This window comes from Colius striatus, chromosome 12 (genome assembly GCF_028858725.1).
Source record: "Colius striatus isolate bColStr4 chromosome 12, bColStr4.1.hap1, whole genome shotgun sequence".
Taxonomy (NCBI): Eukaryota; Metazoa; Chordata; class Aves; order Coliiformes; family Coliidae; genus Colius; species Colius striatus.
The window spans coordinates 19,812,202-19,833,508 of NC_084770.1; the positions used below are offsets into that span (position 1 = coordinate 19,812,202).

The window sequence follows — 21,307 nt, forward strand, 5'->3', positions numbered from 1 at the left end:
AGCTTGCTATTTTAAGTGACCTAAAGAATGAAAATTTATAGCACTTTCACGGGTATATACTGCCTGGAAGGCTTTTCTAGGTCTTCAGTCTCAAAGAAGAAAATAAGCATCTCTTCAAGAGACCAGAATGGCAGAGAGGACATTAATCAGAAGTTTTACCAAATAACTCTTTGCAGGAAGAAATATTTCCTAGAGGAAAATGGAAGATTTTTTCCCTCCTGTGAATGGGAGGGTGTTTTTAGGTGCAAAAAGATACATCAAAAGTTATGTCATTTTAGTCAACTGTTTCAAAAAAAAAAACCCCACACCTTTATTTTAAGTCATTGAGCAGCATAAATTCTCATCTACCTGGACTAGGAGCTGCTGACATTTTTGTTTACTAGAATCTTTATATAGTTCAATATCTTAATAGTGTGTGACCAGAGTTAAGGAAGAGATTGACAGCTAGTCAATGAACTGATGAATATCTCTCTTATAAGCATTTCATTTTAGCTACCCATGCAGTGTGCATTTTGCCTTTATATACACATTCCAATGCTATTATCTTATGCTTAATTACTTAGGTCTCAAAGCACTTTACAAAGGAATGAGCTATCACTACCAACATTCCATATACAAAGAAATTGAAGCATAGTTGTATAATTTGCTAAAAAGTTATTGAACTACTATCCAAGGTCAGTAACAGGTGAAAAACAAAGCTCTTATCTCAAATATCAGGCAAGTACTCTATTCAGCAGACCACACTGCCTCTCAAGATGAGGTAAATGCTTCCCAAGCACACAGTCTTTAGTAATCTACATCAGGCAGTATAAGAGACTTGAAAATTCCACCTGCATTACAGCAGCCATTACAGTGTAAAATTTAATGATATCAACACTCAATCTGTTAAACACTGGAATATTGTGTTCAGCTTTCTTCAAATGATTAAGCTAAGATGACAAACATGTCACCAAAAGATTAATTTCCTGACAGGACTGCCCTGGTCATTCCCCATCTACTTTTAAATGTCTTCTGGTAGCACCCATCATCTCAGAAATGCTCAATTGTAATTACTCTTTTCTAATTATAGTACCTTCTTGCTAAACCTTTGTAACACCAGGATTTTGTTTCAGTCATGAAATAATAAAGCCTGTTCAGTTCTCTCCCTTGCTTTCACTTTTAAGTATTAAAACCAGTGGGAGGCACTTGGTAAAACCAGCAGTAACTTGAGGCTTGAAGATAAACGTTTGGAGTCAAAACTAAACCTTCATTTTGCATTAAGTAATTTTATGTACATGAGGAGTAAATAAAGTTACCCTTGTTTGGAGAATTTCAAATGCTTTCACTAGCTGCATGGCCAAGCACAAGTTCCAGGGTTGAATTAAACAACCTAAATGAAATTAATTTACTTCCATGTCCAGCTCAGGTGGCTACCAGTCTTTGAACAAGATTACTAGGACAACTAGTGAATAACAATGAAACCACCTCTGCAGCAGATTCTATTACATATGCTGGGTTTTAGCACCTCTTTGTTAGAAGTCTTCCCTCCCTTTCACTGGGATCTAGAGAAGTGGGAATCTCATCTTCCAAACAAGTTAAGAAAATAGAAAGAAACACAGCTTGCAAGTTTACATTGTAATTGATATAAGTCTATTATTGAAAGACAAATTGCAGCAGACAATGAAAGAGACAGCTCAATCTGTTACTGAATCCTTGTAATGGCTGTATGAAGAGCTCGACCATTTCACTCATAAATCTTTCTTCTAAGTTTTTATTGTTGCTTGTGTGGGTAAAATAATAAAACTATGGAGTGAGGTATACAAGAGATCCAATAATGCATTTCTATCCACAATTACATAAAGTTTGTTACAGTAATCATATCCCTTTCAGCATCTAATCAGAAATAAAGCCATGTTACAGGCTGCTAAAACACCACATGATGTCTTCAAAAAGTCAGGAGAAAAGAGGCCACAACACCCAAAGTGACAAGATATAGTCTTTCCACTTACATTTTATAGCACGTGTGCCCAAAAACTATGGTCTTCCTAGCCCTCATCTGTTCCAATGAATCCTCAAAGCAAAAGACACTGGTAGGGGAGTGTGTTTCCTTCAGGTTAAGTATTGTAAAGAAACCAGTTTATTCTACCATTAGGTTGCATAAGCAAGTAGAGAGGAGGGGACAAACTAGACTTAATGATCACTCTACACCACAATATACTACCATTAAGCAATGCAGTCACATTAAATCCAAGCTGCTTTAAAAGAGCAATATTCTACCATCAGGCAGGGAAAGAGAGGCTATAGCTGCCAGTTGCAGAGTACAACAAATGATACAAACCTCAAACATCTGACTGGAGACACCTGCAACAGTTAAGAGGCCTTACACCCTAAGTTATCTTGCTTTTGTTAGGCAGGTGAATGGTCTATAACATTCTTTCAGGTAAAAAAAAAAAAAAAGGAGGTTTTTCCCTTCAGAGTTTAATTTATAAACTCACTCCTGTCAGGCTGTGATAGCAGCTGCCTGAAAAAAAACCCTGAAAATGATGACTACTGGAATTCCACTCAAACCTCAGGAATCAATAGAAAGCAGACAAACCACCAAGATAAAAGTTCCACCCAACTGCAAAGATCAAGAGCTGCAGGATATCTCACATTGTTTTTACAGTATCTGCAGTCACCAACCTGTGAAATAGAGACCACACAATCTTCTTTCAGTTTGAAAATCTGACCTGTGCTGCCCACATGCTGCACCCACATAATCTACCTGTTGGAAATGCCTTAGTGCTGTAGTTATTTCCAAGCAACTGAAGGAAAGTCAAAAGACTAGCAAAGATGGTTTAGATTTTGCTGAGGCTTATAGTTTGTTTGGTAAAAGCTTATTTTATGGGCTACTTAGAGATCCTGAGCCTGCTTGCCTTGAAGCAGCAGCTCTACAGCAGTAACAACCAACGTGCATTGGTATCACTCTGGTTCATACCAGTTACATGTATAAACTTGTTGATTCTATGTGTAGTAAAGAAACACACAACTACAACATTTTCCTTGGTGTCTGCTTAACTGAATCAATATTGTCTGAAAGCAGATGTTGACATGCTGTGGGGTCTGAGGCCAGCAGCAGTTCCATGGTGAAAAGCTGTGCATTTTAGATAAATGCTTATAAATGAGAAGTGTTACCAGGTATCAGTACAACAGTCCTCTTACACTGTTTGTTGACTTCTTGCATTTTCTCACTTACCGTGCCTGATGCAACTCCAACTGTTTTATTACCTTCACTGAGGAGGCTGCTACAGACACAGCTGCTTTGGTGCAGGGAGCCCACAGAAGATCTTGTTTATTACCTAAACCTTGGTAAAGCCCAGAGATCAGAATATGAAACAAGCCTGATATAAGCCCTGTATCAAGCTTAGCTTTTCAGCTCTCAAAGGGATTGCTGTAAACAGTCGTTACATTTCTTCTATTTCATCCCAGAGAAGCCAGGTGAGGATGTGAATGTCTTAGAATTTAAAAGTGAAAAACTTAAATATTAAAAAATCCACTTTTCTTTGAACAAAACACAACGTGCTTCAGTTGAAAAGGAAATTATCATTTGCCCAATACAAAAGAAATCCTTTGTCCCAATCACAGCCTACTCTGAAGGAATGACTTTTTTCACCTCCTTAAGGAGTCAAATAGATACAGTTCTATAATTTTGGAGAGCTTTACACAGTATATGATGGTTTTAGGTCACAAATTACAGGAGAACTCATTGTGGCTTTATCAGATTGTGAACCAGCATATGAGAGAAAGACTCCCATTGAGAGTGGTTGATAGTCTGAGTCACACAGAATTTAGTCTAGAATATGCTACAACACAGTTATTGAAATGAAGGATTGATGCATAAATTATTTCCAAAATACTAAGAAATATTTGGCAGTTATCTGTAAAACCAGCCTTCCTTCTTTCAGATGCACCAAAAGGAATCCCATGAATACATACAGTTAGCTCATTTGCTACGTTCTTTGTCTACTGCTCAAGCTGCTTTGACTCAATTTACTCTCACGAGGGCAAAAGCAATGCTGAGAAAATTAGCAAAAGCACCACAAGAAGACATAAGGTTAGAAGCAATAGAAAGATATTTCACTAGACACCACTGCTGATAACAAATGGTATTATCCATTACACAAACACATTTGATACCAATCACATTAAATTTTCATCTTGCTTCATTAAAACTCAATACCAAAAAAGACAAGTTCTGGAAAAAAAATGAATGACCAAATGAGCAGAGTGTAGCAAAAGCAGCTTTAAGTTAACCTTAATAAGATAGTAATGTGTTAAATACTGTTATACAAGCACTTTACCCAAACACCAGATGCATTTGAGATAATTGATGTTTGACTCACCATACTGGCAGCGAGGACCCTGAAATCCCACAGGACACTGGCACATCTGGGATCCTTCTTCAGAACATTTCCCTCCATTGAAGCAAGTGCCAACAGTGCACAGCACTAGTACACAAACAGAATGAAACAAGGGGGTTTTGTTGATCTGGTGCCAAGGATCCTCCAAAATTGCCTATTCCTGTCATAATTCTGCTGTAATAAACTTCCAAATAAGAAAAAAATCCAGTTTTTAAGTGAAAAGGTTAGACCACAATAGAGCTTGCTATCATGGGTATAACTACCATGTTGATATGAAGAAATTTAACTTGAACAAAAATAAGACTAAAGTAATGCAGTTTAACCTGAAGATGCTTCAGATGCAGAAGACAATTTCTTCGGACTCAAAGCATTACCTGAATCCAGAGTGAAAGAAGAGATGAACTGCTAGAGAATATTGCACCAAACAGTTAAGAAACACTGAGGTACTAAAAGATGTGGTGGTTCAGCCAGGTGTCCACCAAGACATAAAATCACTCCCCCTCCTAAACTGGACAGGAGAGAGAGAGAGAGAGAAATATAACGAGCAGGACCCTTAGATCGTTCAGCAATTAGTGTCATGGGCAAAACAGACTCAGCTTAGGGAGAAAGGTGGTGGGAGGAGGTGTTTTAAGATTCAGTTTTTATTTCTCATCTCCCTGCTCTTATTGTTCCTTTAATAAATCAAACCTTTTTCTCCCCAGGTTGAGTCTGTTTTGCCTGTGACAGTAATTGCTGAACCATCTCTCTGTCCTTATCTCGACTCACAAACCGCTCATTATATTTCTCTCCCTCTCCGGTCTAGTTTAGGAGGGGGAGTAATTTTATGACTTGGTGGACACCTGGCTAAACCACCCCAGATGTCCAGCAGATTACAATATATCTCTTCCCCCAATGCACAACATGATTTACAATAAATTAAACTCCACATGCTTGAGCCAACTTGCAAAGAGTATCCAATATAAAAGAATAATTCAACCCCTTTGGTGCTTTAAAGACTTCAAAGCAGGTCTGCACTTCTCTTACAGGAAGAAAAGAATTTCCTATTGCCATTGGTGTTCAGATGCATTTTATTCTTTTACACTAGAATTTAAAATAGAGATTGTAAACACATCTTTGAGTTCTTACAATTAAACAGGTGCACTCTAAATATGTGGGATTCAGACTGAAACTAACAAGAATACCTCTCAGGCTTCTTTTGGTTTGTTTGGTTTTTTTTACCTACAAAGAGGCAAACAAAAGCAAGCTCTCTGAATGCAACCCTCAAGTTGGTATTTAGAAAAACACTCAGGAACAGATGCTAACTTTCATGCAGAAAACACAATTACTGACAAAACAGGAAGAAAACTAAATCCCTAGTAGATTGCTATCTTCTGCTCATGTTTTGTTGACAGTGGCTAAAGTGCTTCCTTATCATTTAAATTACATTCCATCTTTCAGGAAAACACCCAATCATGACAAGAAGTTACTGATGGAATGGAGTTCTCATTTGATGGAGAACTGTTCGGTAGAACCACAATTGCTTCAATGGCAACAGCAGCAGTGAAAAAGCCAAAAGCAGTCTGCAATGACTGCTGCATCCAAGAAACAAGTGCCTTACAGATTTCTTTGCATGATTTGGGTAACAGCAATAAATTTGGTTGGCCTGATAAAGCCAGGCTGGCACAAACACACTGCAACAACTACCATTAGAAATTCAGCATCCAATGTTTCAATTAAAATCAAAGATATTTGGCACTTGTAAGTATTATACATGTTTTTAAAAGAAGTTTCTTCCCTCATCAATAAATTGCCTCTTTAGAACTGGAAAGCCCAGTTACAAATAGCAAGCAACATCTTTCTAGAAGTAAGCATCATAGGAAAGTAAGGCCTAATGATGTCATCTCTCAGGTTGTCATAGTTTTGCCATCAACTTACAGTGCAAACATCCAGGTTCATTGTCATGTTGGACCCATCCAGGGCAGCACTTATAGACAGTCTGATGCTCCATCCTATACATCTGCTTGTAAACTGTGTAGTACGCAGACCTTGGGAGACAGTAAGTTTAAAAGAACGATTACAACTGCTGTTGCACTTATTCACACTTCACCAGTAACAAACTGTACTCATATGTCACATTTATTATTAATTTCTTCAGCCCCTATCAGTAGTTCTTGTTAAAAACGAGGCAAATGGAGCAAAATGCATCCTGATAACATCCAATAGCTCTAATACACTATGGCCACATATTTTCTGATCAATTTCTATTCAGGCTAGTCAAAGGTGAATGATTTTGTTTTGCAATCACTTTTGGTTTTAGCTGTTGGGGGAGTCACATCTCCCATCAGTTCTAAGCATGACAGAAATAGAAAGAAGTTCAATTTTTCAAAGTAGATGACTTGACAGCTAGACTTCACCTGAAAAAGGATGAGACAGGAACATTTTCTGATAATATAAAATTGTGATCTAAAGCCAGCCAAGAAGTTCATGACCCACTCAAAATATAGAAGAAAACAATCCAAAATCCACACTTTCCAACTCAGCAATAACATTCTCAGGAGGACACTAACTATATCCATAACTAAGTCACACATATTCCACATGAAATAGTTTACAATTTCTCTCAGAAAAAGAAGTTAAGATCTTGCACAAAGCTCAGTATCAGTTTCTAATGATTGATAACATATTACCTTCTCTCATAGCCCATACACCATCTCCTCTTTGCACAACCTTGTTTCCACATCTTGACCATGCGACTAAAGGCTTGAACACATGGCTGTTGGTGCCCTACCAGTGCCAGCTCTAGCACTGGACAAACATTTGGCCTTGAGGGAAAGAAAAAATGTATACTTTATTATTTCTAGCACAAAATTTACAAGTCTAGACAAATATCCATAAAATTATGCTATATATAACAGTTCATGACACTTTGAAATGGATTTTATATTGTTATTTAAAAATACTGTAGTTCCATGACTTTTTTTCCCCTTGAACTGACCAAACAGCTCTCTTACAAAAAAATACAATGTCCATAAACATCTGACAAATCATGATTCAACGATTTCAGAATAGCAAATGGTCCACAGACATAATGGAGGCAACATTAATGTAATGTACTGGTTGCATAAGTCACGAGCATGAACACATTCCTGATTGTAGTTTTAACATGAATGGCCCCACAACTGAAACGTGTTTGTTTGTTTGTTGTTCCCAGAAAATGTGAGCTAAAGTGTCAGAGCAGGATTGGACTGACAATTCAGAAGACATTCTTAGCTCTCTTTCCATAACATTAGTCTTTCCTGTAGGAAACAGGACATCATCACAATGAAATTCAAGGCTCCACCATAGGCAATGGAAACTTTACCATTGATTCAAGGGTAGATACAATTTAACTGAACTATTATTGTGGAAAATGTGTATTCTCTAAAAGATCTCCTTTGCTATCAGTTCCCTCAGGGAAGCACATGAAATTCATAAGAGGAAGTACTGCAGTTCTCTGCTGATTATTCCTAAAATGATAAGACCAAAATAACATCGTTGCTTTCTAAGATGATATGTAATCTTCGTCCTGCTACCTATCCCTAGATACAAAAAAGCTGGATTGCAGGAGGTATGGAGGGTCAAAAGGAAAAAAAGATACATGTTGATGGTGTTGCAGATATTTTGTCAGCCTTATTCTGCTTTGCCCTGGTGTAAATTAGGAAGTACTGCATGCCAGAAGATAACTGCATAAAACATGCAAGTTCTGAAGCCACAGAACATGGGGCTTTTTTCCTCATTTAAATGAGCCTACTGTATCAAAAATGAAATTAGTGATTTCTCTGAGTAGTTTACAGATTGTTAACATAATAATTAAATCATCAGTTCCACAAGACAGCCTGTTCTTGCTGTTGAGGCTTTGCAAATTTAAACCTCAATGACTAACATGCAGAGGAGAAATAGGGACCTTGTATATCCAACTTGGGTGAAAAGTACCCAGCAGTCTGCACCTGTGTCCCCAGATTAGCTTGAAGAAGGATCTCAAGTTGAAAAGTGTAACAAAGAGAGTAATACACTGACACACTCGTTTTGTCTGTCAATCAGAGGTATGACTGTGAATCTGTGCTGGAAAACACACAGGGTTTTTTATTAATAAGATAGATAATTGTTCTAGCAAAACAGCTGCCTGGAAGTAAAGTTATTAACAATATCCAGTGTGACTAATGATATCTCACCCAAGATTTACAGTGCCTTTTATCTCAGAGGTCCAAAGTACTTCACAGCTCCCTATGGTGGCTGAATACCTTGCAAGGTAGCCTTTTAATAAGAAAAGCACATCTTTCATCTGCAGGTCTTTAGGTAGTTTACCAACATCATTAAATTAAGCCCATGCAGAACAGGAACTATAAGCTCAATCATTTTTACTGATGAGCTAAATACTTAAAAGAAACCCTGCCTGCCTAGATCAAAGTCACTCTACAACATTCCCAGTACTGTGCAGAAGACTCTCTGCAGAGGCCAGTGGTCATGCAAAGCACATCCAGAATGGGAAATCCAGCCACATCTCCCAAAGGTACTGCAGTTCCACAGCTGAGAGTTACTGCAGCCTCAAGGTAAAGAGGACCTTTGCCCAACAGGGACACTTCAATAGAGAAACAGATCAGATCTGAAAACAAACCAACTACTCCCTCAGGAATTCCATGTAACCTACATAAATGAAGTCCTGAACAGAAAGCCCACAGCTGTATGCTCTGGTTGCCTTCTACCACTACAGAAAAAGCAAAGAGCACACTTGTCCTAGAAACCTTCTACTTGGCAGAAATTAGTTTCTTGAATTAGAATGTCCATTCCTCACAGGCTGTGGAGGAACTACTCATTTTCATCATCCTGTGCATCTCCATGCTTCCAGTGGACATATCTCCCAAGTTGCTCCATGTTCTTCCTCTTCCCCTGCAAAGTCCACTTTCAATACTACTCCTCATTTCCCATTCCTTGAGTTTGCCCTAGCAGTAGCTGCCAGCATCATGAAGCAAAACAGGAGACAGTAGCAGCATTGTTTCAGATGGCCTTAAATTCCTCAAGAAGCTACCCTTCCTTCCAGTTCCCATGTTGTCTCCATTACTTGCAATCCTTCCCATATGTCCCAGCTCACCCTTCCTCTCCAATTACCTCACCATTTAACATATTTAGCTTCAGTTCAGAGCAATTGTTCCCCAGCCATTCTTAGTGCAGAGTCTGCTGTTTGTTTCATATCCAAAGGAGGTCTTTGTATGCCCAAAATCTTGCCTGCTTTTTTTTCCATTACGTCAGTTGGTCTAATAAAACCCTCGCCTTACTTAGCAACCATGCCTCACTTAGCAGGCTTTTTAAAATGACTCTCCCTCTAGTGAATAGAACATCATGTACTGATAATTCATGCATATTTCCTTTTATTAGAATTGCCTAAAACTTTCCAGAGAAAGGTACATTCATATGCATTGCTCTCCCACAAATAAAAGGAGAGAAGATGGCAATTGTTGTAATGACACACTGAGCCCATCCTATAAATTCTTACTCGTGTGATATTGCCATGTTTCCAGGAATAGCTGTATCGACTTCTATGATATAGTTAATAGGAACAAATGGCACTCAGAACAAAAGAAGCTAGGAGTATAAAGTCATATGTTTATTAAGATTTATTCAAAGTAAGCTATTCCTCCTAGATGCCCTTGGGATAATTTAAAGGCAGATATCAAAACCTCTGCTACACTATAATTAAATTGCAGCAATTGCATAACATGTAATCCCCTGCTGACAAAGCCAGGAAATAAAACATGCCCTCTCCAACAATTAGCCATCCTCACAACTTCCCCCACGCATAAGCAACACACCAGTTTAAGCCATCTGACTCATTGCTCTTTGACACATTACCTATAAACTTGAACAAGAATACAGCTATTGAAAATACAGTTGTGTTAGGGCATTCTATTAATGAGAGGCCATCTAAGACTGACCTGAAGCCCTGAGTGGATGTAATGGCACATTCAGAAGAGAGTCCCATTTTTACTCCCCTGCCTTTTGCAGTCAGAAAATTTTTCTTCATGGGAGTTTAAGTGTTAAAACAAGCAAAACAGACAAATGCATATTATGTTCTATGATTTGATTGATACACCAGTCCCTTAACACCTTTTTATCCTGATGTTCTCTGTTAGCCAAGACTAACATGAAAGCTATTATTAGCTTGTCAGTCTGACTCAGGCAAGCCAGAAAGCTCTCTTAATATTTGCATTAGGAAACTGCCCTTTAAACAATGGCACCCTCCACACTTCCAGCTCAAGACTTAAGATTCTAATGAACAGATAATTAGACCAACATTCAGCAAGAGCAGCCTTGGCTAATCATATGGCTGTGATGCCTGTGAACCACTGCACAACAGGAAAAGTTCAGAGAAAATTAAATGTGTCTCCAGGTGGGATATAAATCATTCCTGTGTTTAGAATTTAAAAAGACATACGCATCTTCATACAAAAATACAGTCAAAAATGAACCTATGGAAATCTGTTAAATACAAAGCCAGCAAACCTGGCTCTGGAAGCCCATAAGCCTCAAGTTCCTGAGGCTGAGGCAGTTATTCAGGCTAAGTCTCACTGCGCTCACTCCTTTCCTTATTCTCCTCACTAGACATTTGCTACTCATTCCAGGAAGCAGCCCACAAGCTCAGTGGACTCTGGTCTCTCCTGCCCAGCATCTCACAGCATCTGCACATCAAGACAGCATCCTTGAAGTCCTCAGTGGTCATTCATCCTGAGTTGCAATTCTGTGTCTTCCACCTCAAGGTGTCCTCACCACCAGTATCACCTCAAACAAGCTCCCCTAAGAAGGGATTGTAGCCTTTCTACAACTCATAGCAGAGAATGGATGATAGAAACAGCACATCTACAATCATCTGAGTGAGGTCCACTGCAGTTTTATCTTTGCCCATGACTCAAAGTCTGGAAAGGGTATGAGTGCAGCTGGCTCTTATTTATGCTTGGAGGTGTGTGTGTAATGTTGTAGAGATGGGCTCTTACGAAGGGCACATGTTTTTCCTGTAACAAAGGAAAAGACAGGCAAAGGCCATCTGCTCATGGGAACAGAGAGGTATCTGCACACCCTCCTGATATATGGTCCAAAAGAGATGAACAGAGGAGAGAGATGGTAAGACAACAAAACACACAAGAGCTGGAACGCTAACAGATCCACCCTTTCAAAAGGCACATTGTATCTCTGACAAGAATATTTTCTTATTCTGCCTAGTGTGATCCTAACACCTGGCTCTTTGAATGGCAATTAAATCCCAAATTCTATGAATCCTCTTTGTTCCAGCTCAAATCAAGAAGCTAAAGGTAGGTAGATTTAATAGTAGTGAGCAAGCAAACACACATCAAGACATCCCTAAAGGTTTCTACAGCACAAACTTTAAATCAAAACATTAACAAATACAAAGCAAAGAATGATTTGGCTGTCTGATTTTAGGTCTCTCTACAGAGACTAAGTGAATGACACCACCTTCTGCACTAAGCCAGAAGGCTGTTAACATCTTAAGGAAGATGAGATGCTGTAGCCTGCATTGCCTCAGCTGAAGAATTTGCCGCCTGAGCACTATTGATCTTCCCATGAAACAGTCAATAGATGAAACTTGTCATAAGTGACTTGTCAAAATTCTGGATTTTCAAAACACTAATTGGTTGGTGCTCCTTCCCTTTATGCCTTTATTAAAAGTTTAGAAAAGCATAGTCTATATGCTTTCCCAGATTTAGTTTGAAAATGAGAACTTTCCTCAAGGAAACCAAGATTATAGTCAAGGCTAAATTCTCCATTGCTGTGATGGCAACTAGTGGTTTTGCTAGAGAGACAGACTTGTGTTGATCAGAAATGGCTTTGTCTAGAAACTTCTCAGACAAGGAAGTTACCTCAGTTTCCTCACACCTCCAAACACCCAAGCAAAACGTCTCCAGCTGCTTATAAAAAAAAAAGACTTCTAGAAAGGCAGGCTGGCATCACAAAGAAATATGCAGCACTGCAGAGAAAAGGTCAGCAACATGATGCTGTATGCAAGCAGGAAGTTGATTAAAAGTTTGCTATAAATACCAAGTGGAAAGGAGAGAAAAGCAAACTTGAGCTGAACATGGGAAAACAGCCGAAGCAGGAAACAAAGTCCAATGAACAGGTTATGTATCTATAGAGATAAAAATAGAGATAAATTTTGTCTCTAGATAGATATTGCTTAATAGCAACAGTAACTCAAAGGCTGGAATGACAGAAAAGGCTTTTCTTCCTTTTTAAGCTGTCAAGCTCCCCTTTCTACCCTATAATCTATTTTAAGGCTCATTTCCCCACATTTCCCAGATAAAATTAATCAGCACTACCAGAGACAATTAGGACATCCTGCTCCTTTGACCACGAATCAATCCCTGCTCTCTACTGATCCTGTATCAATATTTGTAATGTTTATATGCCCTCTGGGATATGGATTGTAAGCACCAGGCTCATTTAGATTAGGTCTCATTATCACTGCTGTTCTCTGAATCTGTGGACGAAGGTCCACCACGGAAGACTCTCCTAAGCCCACCAGTTACTAATGCACCGCTGTGTCTTATTCACATCCTCTCTCTGATTAGATGGAGCAGCTAAACAACATGAGAATTCTTTCAGCCTTTGTGCATTGCATCTAGATTAGGAGCAAATCAATATGAGGTGATTAATTACACAACTCAGCTATTATAACAACAATAAGATTTTTAGTTCCTACTGCTATCAAAGTGCAGTGTCTGTCGTTTGGTTTCTGTTAAACCATCCTCTCTCCTCCCCCAAGACAGAATAATCTATTTTGGTCAGCAAGAAAAGCATAGGGTGAACATGCACATCCAGATCATTTAACTATCATTTGTCAAGTCCCTTTTTTTTTTTTGCATTATAAATCAAGGAGTGAGTTTTTTTCCTCAAGTAGTGTCTCATACGCCCAGTCCCCAGCAACACCCAGTTTTACAGTTTCTTCTACTGGCTGACCTCTGCAGGCACTACGTGGTGTGTGCAGGATCAGATAAAGCATCAAGTAAAGCTTCCACAAGATGGCAAATACACTGTCACCACATTCAGTTCCAATAACCTCCAAATACCTGTCTCCATTTGTGTTGAAGGAAGTGTGCACATTACTTGTGTCTATTGTATCCAAAATAGGTGATTATCTCAGAATGTGGCTGCTTTTGTATGAGTCCTACAGCAAAGAAAGGAAATCCACTACCAAAATAATACAATAACTGCAGAGTCTACCTGATATTAGCATCATCTTAAATCCATTGTGCTTTTCATTCTTAGATGCCTCCTGCACACCTTCACAGATCAATATTAGGGTTACTTTTAAGCAAGTGATTTAAAGAACAGCATCCAGAAGAGTAAAAACCATCACTGCCAGTGACCAGGCCTGCCATGCTTTACAGCACCACAAACCCTTCCAGCATGAAGACTGCTTTACAGACAACCCAAGGACTTCTGTCCCATGGATCCAACTCTAATGTAATTAGAAGACCACATGGGAGGTCACATATAAGGAAGGTAAGAAATAGTTTGCACATACTCATTATCAAGACAAAGAAAATAATTGTCCAGAACTAAGACAAAACTGAGCAAAGATGTTTCAGATGACAAGAAAAAAGCAAACAGCAAGAGTCACTTCCAGATCAAAAATTCACATTAGCTACACTCATCTGAATTAATATTGTGGCAGAAGAGTACACAATAACAGTCAATCCAGCAACTCTGCCAGGTACACACCCCTGAGCTTCTTTTGGCAAGGCGGCACAAGAGGACCTGACACTAAAATATCGACAGGACACCAAAATATTAAAATAAATTAAAAATCCCATTAAAAATGTCATACTAGTGTCATAAGGAGACAAAGCTTGTTTGTTTACAGCAGGTGCCACATTGCTTGACAGTGTAACTAGTTAGAAGGCAGTGGAATCCTGTTTCAGTTTGGCAGCCAGTACCTGGGCATTGTTCATCGCTTTTCCTGTGGATGTCAGAGTTTTAAACAGCTTGAAGCAAAAAAAAAATCTCTTTTCTTGCAAGCTTACTTTTGAAGGAGTTTGTAACGTACACCAGAAAAGCCTCTACACGCCAATGCTCTAAGTGTTAAATATTCCAAGTCTTTCACTCCCCTAAGCCCTTTAGATTGATCCCACTGATGCAAATGCCCATTTGATTTTATTTTTAGCAAAAAGTTTTGGTAGAGCTAAATCTTTTGTAACTTCCAGCCATAAAAAAAACATGTCAACTAACAAGCTTGCATTGCTGCTCAACAGCTGTAAATCATAGAATCATACATTGGTAGGGGTTGGAAGGGATCCCTAAAGATCATCTAAAAACCTGCCCAAACATTTGTATCTTTCAGATTACAAACTTGTACTGAGGCTCTAAACCACAGATTCCTGCTGTTACTGTATAGACAAAAAAAGGTGGGCAGGTCTTGTCTTATGAAAAAATGCAATTGTAAGAAGTGAGTTCATGCAATTGTATTTTTCACCACTGATGATGCATCTGTCAGGCAGGGAGAGCACTAGTCATTAGACATTAGACTAGTCACTAGACATTAGAAACAGAAGGACAAGAGTATCATAAGGGTTGAGGTGTATGAAAATTCTTTTCCTGTGCAGGAATATTCTCACCTGAAAAGACTAGGCCCAAAACACGTGTTCCATACATTTGAGATTAATTCTGTATGTTACAAGACAAAGCACGTTATAAAGCCTCCCTCTCAGGCATAGCCCAAGATATTATGATATATTTTCAATATCGAATTAATTTGTATACACAAAATCCAAGTCTGAGTATGGTAAGTTCATGAGCAAGAATTGGAACCAAGTTCTGTTCTGACCTACAAAGGGATGGCAGTATGTGTTTCTACTAAAGAACGCAGAGAAACCCCACATCAGCACTTCAGCTTGAACATTTCCCTCTTCACACACGAGATCAAATATTCATTGAAGGCTCAAAGGCACAGAGAGGAGTACAGGTAAGTGTACAGCTCAGGCTGTGTATGCATCCTCTGAAAGCACACACCATCTCATACAAAAGGCAGAAATTTCAAGTTCACCTGCATAACAACTAATGACTAGTTTTAAACTCAGACCAGTATGGAATCCAAAGTTATGAGCCCAAGACTGCACATGTTCAGTATGCAATTTAAAATGCTTTGATTTGGCAGTAATGAAAGGAAATTTCTTTCTCCTCAGGAATAAATGAAAAGCAATAGGTTTTAGAGAGAACATAAGCAATAACAGGCTTGAATTTCAGAAGGAGGAAATCTATTAACTGCGTTCAAAGAGAGAAGGTATTTAATTGGTGAATAACATGAGTGTGCAATATGGTCTGTTAACTCTCTGAGAGCCAAAGCATCGTTTCTATCAAAGGAGGTTCTACTGATGAGCATTACAAACACTAGGTTTTACATTACCAGATCATCTTACCCCTACTCACCAGGAGATTTCTTCAGTAAAAGTATGGAATATTCTGTCCTATCTACACCATGGTGTGCCTAGAATTCTGATAAATAAGCAGCACTGGATGTAAACAATGTAGAAGAAAAGTTTAAGCAAAAAGCAGGCAATTTGCTTAGAAATCCAAACTACTTTAAACACAGTACCTGCACATAATACATGAATGCATAAATAACTAAACTATACCAACATTTCATAAAGTAGCACCATTAAGCCTAGAGAACAACGACAAGTCTTCCCCTCTTCGGGTGCATTTTTCAAGAGCAACTTCAGAAGCCAAAACCCACTAGAAGTGAATGGGAGTAAATTTTTAAACCCCTTGTAGGTAGATTATGTGATACCTCTGATATGAAAATAGATGTTTATAAAACTGGAAAATATTTTCTAGTCAATCACAAGATCAAGTTCATCTTTGATAAATACAGCAACTACAGGCTACCACATTTTATGAGCATCTATTTTCATAGTCTTATGGTTATTTCAGACTTTAGGAGGAAGTCTTCATCTAATTTTCCTGCTGAAGAACAGGAAAACATGTTAGAAAAAAAAACCTATAGCATGATGACTTTCATTCACTATCTTTATGTCTCCTGCTAATGAATATACTGAGGGAGAAAAAACCCAAAAACCCACAAAAAACCCTTTACAACCTGTTAAAACGATAAAATTCAAAATTAATTTTTCTCTAGAAACTCTGAACCAGAAACTTTTAAGTGTAAACTGTTGAAAAATGTCATTCTGCATTATAATACCGACCAGCATGAGCTCTATCTGCTGGCAAGATACTGTAGTGCACAGGCTAGCAAGTAGTTTGTGTTTAGCATGATATTCACATTCACATAGATGAGAACCATCTCAGCCTTCAATATTTATTTTTTCTTCCCTAGAAAGAACTACTGGATATTAAAGGATTGGGGGAAGTGAGGTGGGGGAATGAGACGATGAGATTGCCATAACTTTTATGTGAAAGCACTTAAACTGTGCTTACTAGAATCACATTATCCAAATCTCCAAGGCTTGAGATAGCTACTGTTCAAGAATACTGAGGTTCACTGCAACTTTATGGATTCTAGGCAGACAGGACTGGAAAGGAGTACTTGAGGTTTCAGCTGAAAACACCTTGTTAGGTAAAATTCAGTAGTCTATATCTGAATTTGACAGTGACCCTTGGTTGCCAGCATCACTTCAAACAAGGTTTAAAAAGAAGTGATAAGAAAGGCTCAGACTTAATTGATATAAGATATAAATTTAAACATCCCTGTGGCAAATGAGGTCTTTATTTTCCCTAGGAAAAAAAAAAATGCAATCTTTAACCATCAGATTTCTGAACATAGAATATCACAAAGAAACAGGAGGAGATTCTACTACATTACTCATTTCAGCTTCAAAAACTAAACATCCTTTGAGCCCTTATGTAATGCTAGGAATACAAACTTTCCTCACACCTGCAAATTGGCATCACTGGAGGTGAAAATAGGGTATTGGCTAAACAGCCAATATACTGAGACCATTTCTCACTGAGAAATGATTACACTGCCTACTTTTCACATCATTTGGACAGTATTACAACAAAACTCCAGGGTCCAAGTTTAAGCTCTATCACCATATACTTCATAGAAGCATTTTTTGTGCTATTTTGTTCCCTTCACTTGCATTCCAACATATTGGAAATTACATGCAATTTGTTCCACCACAGCAATCAAAATCCAGAAGCATCTCCTCACATGGAAGCGCTTTGTATAACAGTAGTTCACCTTCAAAAAGGTGGACTTGACCTTTTTAGTTATACCTAAGTGTAAACTCTACTTCCATTGCTTTGAAACAGTGGCCACAACTGCATCTGTTCAGTGAGACATGGTGGAAAAAGAGTACTGTACCTTTGTAGCCCAATAATTGGCTGAGTTAGAGAACCATGTGTAAGTGTTGCAAGTGTAGATACCATTTGAATGCTAGATTTTGGTTTTGGGAGTATTATTTATCTGGAAGGGCACAAACAAGCCTACAGTGCCCTATAGAAGAAGCTAGAAAACAAGTTTCCCAGCCAGGAATACAGCTCTAAATCCAGGTGTTTCTTGGAAAGTGACTAAATTGACTTGCTGATGGATAGAGTGAAAATATGCAGCTGAAACATTTGAGGAGTCAAAAATAAATCTAAACAAAATAGTTTTCTTGCAAGATTGTGACTGGAGCCTCTAAAACTGAATCAGGCCATGTAGATGTCATCCTGGACCTACACAAAGGGGGTTCTTTTCACATGCCTCATAGCTACATAATATAGAGCAAAAAGCTGGAGTAGTTAAGAGCAAACATCTGCACTTCTAAATCTTGTAGGTTGTAGGGGAATATTTCTCTAGGAGAGGATTCACTTCTAGCAGCAACTCATGCCCTCTACTCTTAGTTCCTCTTTCTACACTGTCCTACAAGTACCCCCAGCCTACTGTGAAGCAAGTAAACTCAACGCTAAATAACCACACATCATCCAATGTCATCATATCCTCCAACTTTGAACTACAGGGCTCAAATGAACTGCTAAAAATGTGCATTATGATGTGAGATGGCTAATTCCTTATTTCAAGGCCTCAGTACTACGCTTTTTCAATGTAAACTGCATACTAGTTCTCTGGTCCTTCCAGTGTTCTCTAAACTTCTAATAAAAGATAGAGGGCTAATTGTCTGGAAACACAGTTGATGGAAATAGCTAGTCATCCTATAATCTGTTCTACATTAAATCTCCTCAGGGGGCTTGGAAGCACAATACCAACATCCACACACATCTCTTGCATTTTTAGCTAAGGGCAAATACTCAAGTTAGCAGCAGAACAAAAACAATTATGGAGAATGTCCTATGTATGCTCAGCCACATAAGATCTCAATCATAACAGCAAATGAAAGCAAAAGGAAGGACTGGTATGGCATTGTGTGTTCCAGAGGACACATTTGTAGTTCTTATCCCATTGACTGCAGATGACCAGTGTCAAAAGAACGAGATAGATTTACTTGAAAAAGGTGATTTGTGTAAAGTGTCCTTTTGGACATTTCACTGTTTCTTCATGAAAGCTGGCAGGTTTCCTCCTAAGGCATAATGATATATTTCTGTTTACAAAGTCCCCAAGTAGTATCAAGTAAGTTTGGAGCAATACTTATACTTGCCCTAGCTCAGGAAAAGCAACAACAACTATAGTCATTGCAGGAATGTGACTCTTGGGAAAAGCACTTGAGGCTCTGCCACAGGTCTAGGGGTATGGGGGAGTGGGTATTATTTGATTGCCAATGGCTAATAGTGCCCAGCTGCTCCCAATGACTCCAGCCCAACAGTAATATCCTCACAGTATCACTTCCAGAAAGGGATGTTTCCTGTATTCTTGCACTACATTTAAAAAGGTAAAAGCAAACAAGAATTGTTTGGAGGCAATTCAGTTAATACCACCAGCAGCTTCAAAAATGCAGCATCATAGTTATTACTTATGTCAAATGCAAACAGATTAATGAAGGCCAACAGTGTTCTTCCTCATGACAGAGTAATTGCTTATACAGACAGAAGCAAGGCTGAAAGAAACACACAGCACTCTCAGAAAAGAAAAAATGCTTTACTAGAAAATGAACTTGACTTCTCTAAACACTGTGATGACTACTTAGTGCTCCAGCAAAATGGAGTAATATCAACCACCTTAAAAGCATTTCTAATAAATAGATACTTGATACTGCAGAGAAAACCAAGGAGCAATAGGCTTTGACATTTCAATTCTGTGACAGAAGAAATAATTAAATTGAAAAAAAAAACAAACCAGAGGACACATTAATTATAAAAGAGTGAGATGAAATTAAGTCAAAACAGACAGGAAGATAAAAGAGGCTATACACAGACCTCTGAAAAGGCTGTAGTCAGATTGCTGGAGGGGAGAGATGGATAGAAGAGGCATGACAACACAACAGACATTCCTTAAAAACACACGAGGGGCTGTGGAGAGAAAAAGGTGCCTGACACAATGCAAAGAACAGTTTCAAGAAATGTTGTTCTCCATTTCAATGAGCAAAAGCGTAAACTGTAAGATTTAGTGCATGCTGTCAGCTAGTCCACTTTGGAAAGACCAGAAAAGTGTCTCTTGCCAAAAAAAAAAAAAAGTTACACTACATTTACAACAATGAACATTTGCTGCTCACGTCATGCGAAACACTTCACAGAAACTTCCTTCTGCATCAGCACCAGTACGTACACACATGGAACTAACCCCTTTGTGTCTGCAAACGCGCTGTGCTTACAGCTGCGGAAGGATGCTTCCCATCGCTCTCGCCTCTGTCTGCTCGTGGGCTCTCTTCCTTCCGACTGAATTTACATTTTATTACCCTCATTTCTCTACTGCTCTTCTCCACCAGGTAAAGCTCACCGTAGCCCCTCAGAAAGCACAGAGTGATGCAGCTGCATAAGGCTCAGCTCTGCCATCCCTTCTCTTTTTAAACGAGAAGGAAGAAACAGACTCAGTGATACCGATGCACTCTCTGAAGCTCACTTCAGATCTCGAATCAAAGTCAAGCCAGCCCGCCCGCCTTCCCTCCGGGGCTGCGAGTCTCACGAGTGACTCCGGGGATCAGCAGCTTACGCTGCGGAGGGCGCTCGGGCAAGTTCAAGGCACACCCAGATAAACTTTCTGTATCGCGAGGTCGAACCGCAGTGACCATCGAGCGTTGCTCAGAGGGGACACCTCGCGAGGGGCCGGGGGAGCGCTGGCTCCTGCCCCGCGGGAGACAAAGCGGCTGCCGGCCCCGGCCCCCGCCCGCTCGGTTCCGCTCCGCCCCACTCACATGCCCCGCTGCAGCCGCGGCTCCGTCGCGCCGCTCGCCCGGGCGGCCAGCGCCCAGCCCAGGCAGAAGTACAGGTACGGGCAGGCCGGCCCCGCGCCCATCGCCGCGCCGAACGGAGAGGAGAGAAGAGGGAAGGGCTGGCGGCCGAGGCTCAGTGGCAGCAGTACCCGCAGCAGCAGCAGCCGCTACCAGCCCTCCAAATCATTTAAAGCGGCGGCGAGGCGCGCCACTGGCCGGGCGGCCCCGGCCCGCCCCCGGCCCGCCCCCGCCGGCCCCCCGCGCTGCCCGGGGCGGGGGCGGCCGCCGCGTCCCGCTCCTGCGGGGAACGGGCGCTTCTGCGCCGCCGGCCCGGGACACGCATGGCTCTGGCGCTGGAGGCGGATGACCGCCCGGTCCCCTCCCGCCTGGCTCTGACCGTGTACTCACAACCTCAGCTCTCCTTCTCTACAAGCTCTCTGCTGTTTCCCTCCTTTAAAGAGACTTTTCTCCTGGTCCGGGTTCCTGCTGGGTACAACACGGAGAGGTGGATATACGGAGAGATTTGTTTGCACTAATAGATGAAGTTAGGTGCAACCTCCTGTTCGTGCCAGTTACCAGTTCTCGGAGGAGAGCTGGCCACCCCTGCACACCTTCCCTTCTGCTCCAGGATGCCAAGCC

At 40.0% G+C, this 21,307-nt stretch overlaps 1 protein-coding gene across 1 annotated transcript in view; it reads right to left on the reverse strand.

Moving 5' to 3' along the window:
- LOC104562671 (multiple epidermal growth factor-like domains protein 6) overlaps positions 1-20,751 on the reverse strand; it is a 191,789-nt gene extending 171,038 nt beyond the window's left edge. The window contains exons 1-4 of the mRNA XM_062005292.1: positions 20,651-20,751; positions 7,046-7,180; positions 6,294-6,403; positions 4,362-4,466 (exon numbers count right to left, since the gene is read on the reverse strand). Coding sequence (XP_061861276.1) covers positions 4,362-4,466; positions 6,294-6,403; positions 7,046-7,180; positions 20,651-20,751 — 451 coding nt within the window. The remainder of the gene's footprint in view (positions 1-4,361; positions 4,467-6,293; positions 6,404-7,045; positions 7,181-20,650) is intronic.
- Between the last annotated feature and the right edge of the window lie 556 nt (positions 20,752-21,307).